Source organism: Palaemon carinicauda, chromosome 43 (genome assembly GCF_036898095.1).
Source record: "Palaemon carinicauda isolate YSFRI2023 chromosome 43, ASM3689809v2, whole genome shotgun sequence".
Classification (NCBI taxonomy): Eukaryota; Metazoa; Arthropoda; class Malacostraca; order Decapoda; family Palaemonidae; genus Palaemon; species Palaemon carinicauda.
The window spans coordinates 35,666,056-35,676,055 of record NC_090767.1 but is presented as its reverse complement, the minus strand read 5'-3'; the positions used below and the strand labels follow the sequence as shown (position 1 = coordinate 35,676,055).

The 10,000-nt window shown below is 33.3% G+C and overlaps 1 protein-coding gene across 1 annotated transcript in view; it reads right to left on the bottom strand.

Moving 5' to 3' along the window:
• The window catches only part of LOC137633542 (uncharacterized), a 63,786-nt gene that overhangs the window by 1,331 nt on the left and 52,455 nt on the right, over positions 1–10,000 (bottom strand). Inside the window, exons 3-5 of the mRNA XM_068365835.1 lie at positions 9,286–10,000; positions 8,648–8,790; positions 7,543–7,702 (exon numbers count right to left, since the gene is read on the bottom strand). The exon at positions 9,286–10,000 is cut by the window's right edge and continues 1,703 nt beyond it. Of these exons, the coding sequence (XP_068221936.1) occupies positions 7,543–7,702; positions 8,648–8,790; positions 9,286–10,000 (1,018 nt within the window). The remainder of the gene's footprint in view (positions 1–7,542; positions 7,703–8,647; positions 8,791–9,285) is intronic.

Below are 10,000 nucleotides of genomic sequence, written 5' to 3'. Positions count from 1 at the left end.
AGCGGCAGAGTGAGTGAGGGAGTGTGTGTATGTTCCTGATAATAGAATAAAAAAGAGAGCAACGAGGAATTCCAACTTCCCTCGATGCATTCTATTGTTAGGAACATTCCTATGTCCTTATATGGGCATAAGAGGATGATAAACTCTAAGGGATCTCCACGTACATAAGACGAGAAGTGAATAAATTAACACTTTGAGAGATGACCTGTTTTTCCCTGAAGTCAGCCTCTATTTCCAGAATGCAGATAATGTCTGTTGTTTAGGTACATTTCCTGGCCCTTCCGGCCATACACATGCTCTTGCAGTTTTGCAGCCCATGGCAAACATATCTTAAAAAAAGCATTAAAAATCTCTCCACTCCTATCCAAGTACTGGGTGGATGCTTTGAATAAACTTCTGGGATATAATAAAATATATAGTTCTAAAATGACTATATTTATCAATATATCTGATCATTTACATAGTTAAATAAGGGAGAGCAGTAAGCCGAGTTGCCGTTCCGAAGTCCTCGAGAATATTCAACCACTCAAATTATCAAGTGGTCTTATGCAGTAATATTCTCTTCACCATATATCCCTTTATTCAACACTGACCTGAAATTTATGAAATGATACACTGTAAAAGGATATAAAACAGCATCTAACCCAACGCAAGAATTACCCTTAAGAAAGTTGGAGCTATATAAAGAATACAAACTTGACAAATAACAAGCCAAGCACGATAATCTACTCGAATTTATATTAAAGGTGAAATAGTGAAATTGCGTTTAACGTTAGTAAAATACACCAAATACAGTATAATTTGAGATTTCCAAGGTCAAACTATATTAAATATTAATAGCAGACACGCTGGTTGCCGCAATTCATGAATGGAATTGTTAACTGCTATAAATTAAAGTATACTGAGCGTGTATAATCACAAAGTTACTCACATGTTATATCAGCCCGGCAGGAGTAAAGCTACACTTTAATGGACGCGGTGGTGTGGTAGTCTCAGGGGATCAAAATTCCGATATACGGAATCTATTTTGCACTTATATATTACTTTGAGTTCATGAGGTTAAATAAATTCATATCCAGAGCGTAGATAAAAATTTCCGGATAAGACCATAGGATCATCGATCGGCCCGATATATATTGATGGACCGACAGACCTCTCTCCACTCTGCCTCACGTTGAACTGATCTACCAGAACAAAAGAACTGGAACAGACTTTTGTTTTCTTTAATGTAAACACTCAATTGGGGATCTCGGTAGTTTACTAGCTAATTAGATTGTAAGTACTTGTGACAACAAGCTCAGTTTAGATATCTCTAAAATAAAAGAGATCACGAATTGTGTATTTGGCAAATTAAATAAATAATGCAATTTTCATTTCCACACCTAAGTAATGGAAGTATTTAATTAATATGCAATATAAAAAAAAATTAAATTTCTTTTCATTTTCCACAGATGCAGACTGACCAGACTCCTAAATAAAAAAAAAAAAACGAGAAAAGGATGTATACGAATGACCTCTCACCAGAGGGCTGATGTAAGTGCCATTTAAAGAAATGGTGGAATTTCCCAAAGGAAGCTCAACAAATAATTCTCCTGAGAACATGCAATAAACAAAGAATTGATCTTTTGTGAAAAAAAAGGTTTAAAGCATCTTGCTTAATGACTGAAGACAAATTAGGTAAGTAAAATCCTTATGATGAAACTATTCAGAAGAGGTGATTTTTACAGTTAGTTTCTAAAGACAAAAGTTGAATGATTGAAAACCCTAAGTTAATCTTTACTTATTTTTTTCTGATTTAAAAAATAAAAAAGTAATTTAGGACAATAGATAAAACACTTCAAGTTGAAATGATTTGAAGACCATTTGGAGAGTGAAAGGAGTAGAATACTTGTTCAACATTACTTGTGTGTTCCTTTGTGCTTATCCGTCTGTGTGTGTCTCTGTCTGTCTGTGCTGACGAAGAGAGACATCCAATCTCTTTCACCTTTGTTTGTTTCTGCTAATATAATGAAGTTTTACTTCCAACTATAGAAAGAGGAAAAATTAATATCAAATTAAATATAAGACAGTACTGGAATATGAAAAAGTTCTAATATAGGTCTTATATAGTAAACTATCATAAGAAATATATATTTATTATATATAATAGTAATCTTAACATTGATAGTATCAATAAAAATGAAAATATGGAAAACTTTTGCAAAAGTTACCGAAAGGAAAGTAATTTTACTCTTTGCATTTAATTTATTAGGAACAATAAAATCAGATTTTATTTTTTTCCTTCAAGTCATTTAGAGTAGTAAGTGGAGAGTTTTTTTCCTTAAAATCTTTGAAAGAGGTACTAACTTTCTGATCTACCAATTCTGGAGCACAACTATTGATATTTCATTAAGATTATAAGATAAATTATCATATGAATGTTGATATAAACATTGTTCTACTATATCCTGTACATAATTGAGAAAGAAAAATGTTAACATCATTTAAGTAGTCTTGGATAGACAAAAATAAAGATCCCAAAATGAGAAATGACTAATTTACCTACACATTACCGTCTTAGTTCTGTGTTCCTTTTCCTCTCATCACAGGTCGACTAAATGGGTCTGACTGACGCTGCTCTAACATATCAGCTTCTCTTGAGTCCAACAGATGAAAGTAGTCAATATCCCTGTGCACCAGTCAGTCATTCAATAAGTCAGTCAGTCAGTCAGTCAATGTTCAGTTCTACCAGTTCATCTGATCTGTAAAAAGGAAATAGCATCAACATACGAGCGCATTACAAAGTTCAAGTGCTATACAAAAGATGGAATGTCTGCAATAGAAATCATGTTGTGATATACTTTCACTCTGATATTTTATTGCAAATCAAAGTGGATCAACTAAATTAATAAGAATATGTAGTAGCAGAGCATATCTATTCAATATTATATATTATCAAAGGCATGATATAAGTTCATGGAAAAGGATATACTTTTGATAAATATAATATTGTATTGACCATATTATCCGAAATAAAGGTATTGTGGAAAAGGCTCTATACAAAGTAGAGGAAGAAGATTACTCTAGAGAAGTTCAAAGTTAAGGGATGACTGGGTCTTGTAATTATCTCCATCAGTCCGAGATAAGCTTTGAAGACCTGTGTTGGTGCTGCTCCCTGATGTCATACTCTGGTTTTGGAATGCAGATAATGTCCAGAAACTCTTCAAGAGAAGCTCTGTACTCAGATGCTGGCTGGATGCAGTGTCCAAACTCCAAAAATAAAAGATCGAGGTGAGGAGAGCTGCTACACACAGAGTATGTCAGGAACCCTGTTCCAATAGACCTCGTTTTGAGCTTCCCTTGTCGATCCGAGCCTCTGACATTCTAGCTCAGGTTTTTGTGAGGAAGGACTCCGTGAGTGCAGAGACATATTGAAAGCACCATTAGAGGAGAGGGAGGAATTTCCAAAGAGAAGCTCGTCACTTAATCATTTCCTGGTAAACCTAAAATAAACATACAAAAAATTATTTAGGAAAACATAATTATCAAAAGCTTCTTACATAATGGTCAATGATGAATTGGTGAAATAAGTGCAATGCTTTAGAACCATTATAAGTAGGTACCTTTTACAATTAATAGCTAAAAATTTTACAGAGCCAAATCTTATATCTCATTGTGTAAAAAAAAAAAATAATATTCTAAGATAAGTCTAATCGCATAAATACTTTTTGAAATTTATGTTCAATATGAATAAGAGAAATGAATATTAATGTTACTCTTCTCATTCAGTTTATCAAAATAGTAATTCCCAATATCACTCTTTCTATTCCTTTAATTAGGAGCAGTAACTACAAATCTTACATTTTCATTCTATTGATTAAAAGAAGTAACTCCTTATCATACCCATTTCATACAATCCATGAAGAACAGTAACTGGAAATTCTTACCCTGAAAATCTTACCTCAACTTATTATTCTCTTCTCCAATATCAGCTTCAGTTCTGCCTTCCTTCATTTTCTGATAAGAATTTCACTTCATGGGTCTGACTGACCTGGCCTAGCATGTCAGCTTCTCTTGGGTCTAATAAATGAAGAGGGACTGTATCCCTGTGCAACAGTCAGTCAGTCAGTCAGTCTTCTGTTTTACCAGTTCATCTGATCTGCAATAGGAAATAGCATCAATATATGAGGCCATTAGAGAGTTCAAGTGTTTTACAAAAGATCAAATCTTTGCAATAAAAAGATTAGTGTGATAATCCTTTATTTTGATCCTTTATTGTGAAACTACTTTGATTAACTATAATAATATGATTCCTTTGCAGCAAAAAGGGTCAATTTTAACATTCAAGTTTACAGAAAAAAAAATTATACTTTCTGATAAGTTTACTTTAAATGTTCAAACTAATCAAATACAAAACAAGAGATTTCACAAAGAACTCACCTGTCTGAAAAGTTGATCCCTTTTTCTCATTTCTTTTTTGTTGTATGATATGAGTCCTTTGAAGGACTTAGGTAAGAATGATGTCTTCAGTCCCCTCCATAGAGAGAGAGAGAGAGAGAGAGAGAGAGAGAGAGAGAGAGAGAGAGAGAGAGAGAGAGAGAGAGAGAGAAAGAGACTTCTTGCTAAAGAGCTTCACAGACTTGAACTCTTTTGAGTTTATTTTTAACAGACCTTTGAGGGAAGATTAGGGACATATATTAGGATGTTATCAAAGTGGGCTAATATTGAAAAATAAAACATTAAAGGTGATAGAAATAACATTTGTTTCATTCAGATTTTTATTTTTGATGATTTCCATTGTTACTTATTACCTACCATCGCCTCTACTATCATCAGCAAGACTTGATTGTCATGAATAGATGTTAGACAATTTTCAAAGTGAATCTTAGTACATTCAAGTCTTGCAGCATTTTGCTATGAATATGACATGATATAAGTCATGCACTATTTTGTCACCTCAAAAAAAAAAAAAAATAAAAAAAAATAGTTGCATTGAATGATCAAACAAGAGCAAAGTTCTGCTAATATATACAAATGAATAGTACAAACAGGAGAATTAATATAACAATAAACATAATAATAAAGGTTTCCCCCCCAAAAAAATAGGTTTTTATATAAAGACGTTGAACTTTCCCTCACTTTTGTTATTGTCAAGTAGATGTCTGAGACATGATTAAACAAATATATCAAACACACACACACGCACACACACACACACACACACACATATATATATATATATATATATATATATATATATATATATATATATATATATATAATAGATAGATAGATAGATAGGTATATAGATTTATAACATTCCCTTACAGAACTGAACTTTATGATCAGAAAGTGAATATTATAATCTAATCATTATAAACATAACAATAAAAGTTGACAAATCCCGAAAACAAAAGGTTTTCATGAAGAAATATTAAACATTCCCTGAAAATTGATATATTTATATATTTATATTTATATTTTTATACACACACACACACACACACACACACACACATATATATATATATATATATATATATATATATATATATATATATATATATATATATATATATATATATATATACATTTATATATACACATAAATATTACAATGACCTTTATAATCTAGAAGTGATCTAAATATACTAACCACTAAGAAAAGGGAGACATACTTGAACCAAGGATATCATTGTCCTTTTAATATCTGAGAAATACTCTCTAAAGTAGTAATGTTATTATGTTATTTCCAAAATAAAATGTTGTTATTGTCCAACTATGATCATAATTATTTCCAAAGACTTCAACGTGAATTAGATTTGGAAGCTGTGACTCTTGCAAGAAGAACTTCCATTTCTTTTAGTTTCCTTCTTAAGAAAAAAAGATCATCACGTAACCTGTCGAATAAAGAAATACACAAAATATTAATAATAATAATAATAATAATAATAATAATAATAACAATGATAATAATAATTATAATAATGATAAAGTTATTAATATCATAATAATAATAATAATAATAATAATAATAATAATAATAATAATAATAATAATAAAAATGAAGAAGGAAAACAACACCATTAAGAAATAGAATTTGAATAAATTCAATGAATAAACCCAAAAGAAATTATAGGTGAAGATTACTATATTCATTATAGAAAGGAGTAATAATGATAATAAAGGAAAGGCAAAAGAAGAATATGATGAGAGTTAAAGGCAATGAAGAGATAATTGAAGGGAACACGAAACACTGAGGTGCAAACACACATGATCAGATAATTTTAACAGAATAAATGGATATAATAATAAGATGGAAATTGCTATACATAACTCTCTCTCTCTCTCTCTCTCTCTCTCTCTCTCTCTCTCTCTCTCTCTCTCTCTCTCTCTCTCTCTTTATATATATATATATATATATATATATATATATATATATATATATATATATATATATATATATATATATATATATATATATCTTCTTGAAAATAATAACTAATAATAAAAAAACAAAAGCCAATTCTTTTAGAAATATAATTTTGAAACTAGGCCTATAGTGAATACAGTTTATTTATCCTGGTTCATCACCTACTGAAAGTTTTGGAACGTTGATGGAAGAGAGAGAGAGAGAGAGAGAGAGAGAGAGAGAGAGAGAGAGAGAGAGAGAGAGAGAGAGAGATCATACAACACCTATGAAGAAGAAGAAGAAGTATAAAAAGAAGAAGCAAACTCACCATTTAACACCATTTCTACATCCGGTGGATTCCTTTGCCTTAAGATCCATCTCTCTGACTAAGGCTTCGTCATCTGGTCGTTCTTCTTTTGGGAACTTGATGTAGTGTCTCACCCTGACTCCCTTCAAGGAGGCGAGGAGTCTGAGGATGACCTCAGGGCTCCTCGTCCTCCCCAGGGAACACAGAGGAAACCGGATTGACCGGAACGATCTGTTGGGAAGAAGAAGGAAAAGAATAAAATGGGATGAAATGAAATGAAATGAAAAGAAGAAAGGAAATGATGTCACCCACATTTATTCATTATTTTATGCTTTTATTGTTATCTTGTTTCGTTAAGATGGACAAGTGCATTCAGACACATACACGCACACACGCACACACACGAATACCAATGGAGAGAGAGAGAGAGAGAGAGAGGGAGGGTGACTGAGGGAGTGTGTGTGTGTTCCCAATAATAGAATAAAAAAAGAGAGAGCAACGAGGAATTCCAACTTCCCTCAATGCATTCTATTATTGTCGGCCTACGGATAGTACCCTTTCACACGCGCGCGCACACACACACACACACACACACACACACACACACACACACATATATATATATATATATATATATATATATATATATATATATATATATATATATATCCATATCTATTTTGACAAGACGTAGGCCTATTTTCTTAGAGTATTAGGTAAACTCAATAATGAATAATACAATATGATATAATGATAATACTCTCTCTCTCTCTCTCTCTCTCTCTCTCTCTCTCTCTCTCTCTCTCTCTCTCTCTCTCTCTTATAAGGGATGATGTCTCCTCACCTCCTTGCATCCTGTGGTTGCAATGTCCGAAGGATGGCCCCAACCTTCTCGATGTCTTCTTCCTTGACGTCCCTGACATCGACATCGACATCTGGATCCTTCTCCAAGAAAGGGATGGGGCGACTGACGCTGCTGACGTCGTTGACACTGAAGCGAATCTCTGGAAGAGAAAGAAGAAGAAGAAGAAGAAGAAGAAGAAAAAGAAGAAGAACGTTGAGTAAAATGATAATCAAAACTGAACATTTTCTATGTGTTTCTTTCTTAAGATTCTAAAGGAAAAGGTCAAATGGGAATAATAATAATAATAATAATAATAATAATAATAATAATAATAATAATAATAAAAACTGCAACAACGAATTTAGAGGCAAAAGAACTAAACACAGTGTGTCTGGGAGGTTGCGTTAATGTGTGTACGTTTGTGCGTGCGGGAGTCAATGTGTGCGTGTGTGTATTGTAGCCGCTCGCATAAGGAATGTCATCAGTCTCCTCATGAAACCCCCACATTATGCATCATCTAAATCACCTCAGCCAATAACAACTCAGCTTCATTTAATTGGCCCAATTTCATTGGCCGATACCTTTTCACTCTCTTTTAGCTGATTGGTTCTCCCGTTCAGATAACTCCGCCCACATCCTTGTAGAGAACCAATCAGCGCAGGAAGGAGGCGGAGTCAGGAGGAGACTCGTTTAACTATGGCTGGTGCCGATATCAGTTTCCTATTCATTACAATCATGATCATTTTGATTCATTTCTATCATTATTGATTAAATCAACGCCATAGATAAGAGACATTTCCTTTTAATATATGGAAAGAAAGAAATTAAAACTTAACATCGAAAGCTTTTAAATCGAATTCAAATCAGATGAAAACAATATTTTCCTTTTAGTGGAAAAAATAAAACCTGATTGAGACCTCTGAATATAATGTTCTACATCTATAGAGTAATAATGATGATAATAATGATGTTAACAATGATATTGATAATGATAACAACGATATTAACAGACTGAATGACAGGATGAGGATGAGGGAAAGGAGGCCAGGTATTGTAATGTCCCTCGGAGGAAAGGAACAGAGAAAATAATATTATTATTACTTACTTAAATTTGTATTCAGTTTTGTCTTTTCCAAAGATTGACAGAAGGCGTCGAGGCTGGGATGGTCCTTCAACCTGACCCAAAGTCTTCTAATATTTGGAGGGATTTGGAACGTTGGGTCCCAGATGCCTTTGTATTCCTCACAACTGTTCCAAAGAGAAGAAAAGAAAAGAAAAATAGTTATTGGATTTGATTGGAAATTTTATTATCAAGTTGATTATGATGATGATGATGATGATGATGACGAAAACGAAAAGTAAAAAAGAGTAATTTCGTAAAATATGGAAATTGATATTAACGAAAAATGAGAAATTAGAATCGGGACTTTTTGATGTTTGGCCGACTTATTATGAGTCTAATTGTGACAATGATGATAATGATGATACTGACAATATAAAATATATTGTTTACAAGACTCAAGTTGATTGTTATACTAAACGTTATGAGTTCTCTCTCTCTCTCTCTCTCTCTCTCTCTCTCTCTCTCTCTCTCTCTCTCTCTGACTTTATTAGTAGGCCTATATGTGTGTGCATGTGCATATGTTTGTATGTATGATCGTGTATCATTGTATTGTTATAGAGATATTTGATTATTATATGTATCTTTATAATGTTCAAAATAACTGTCAAATAATAACTTACTCATTGGTGAGTAGATTCTTGATTGACTCTCTCTCTTCTACGGTCGGCTCTGAATCTCCTTTGTAATGGTTCCTTAGTTCTATCCATGATGGGTTGATGAGATGCCGGCAAAGTTGCCTTTGTAGTTCAACTAACCCATCAGTGTCATTAAGGAGTATTCTGATATTAATTTCCTCTCTGTTTGGGAGAGGGGGATCTGTGGCTCTAAGGAGGGCAATGTACGCATCAATTGTATGATCATTAATAAAGGTGTTCTTATCAAACAACTCGAACCTCTGTGCTATCCATCTCGAAGAAGAATGATCACATTTGATATTCTTCAAGACTCTTAGGGCAGAGTCTCTTTTGTTCACTCCCGACCTTACTAGGAGTTCCAGTGCCTCAATCTTGGCATCTTCTGACACCTTCATCTCGTCCTCGTCACCCATATGCAATAGGCTGGTCATCTGTATCAGCATATTTTGATATTTGTGAAGGTTTTCAGGGAGACTCCCTCCAATAAGCATTTCAAAGATCTTTGTAGGTGTGGCTGTGTTTACAGATTGGCCCCAGCATTGGTTTGTCAATTTCATAGGGAAAGACAGAGCTGCCATGAATTCCATCATTCCTTTATGAGGGAAACTGTAATGAAAGGAGCCCTGGGAAGTGGTCACTTTCTTTAGGAAGGCGCCAGTTAGCTCTTCGGCTGGCAATCCCAAACTATGACAAAAGGCAG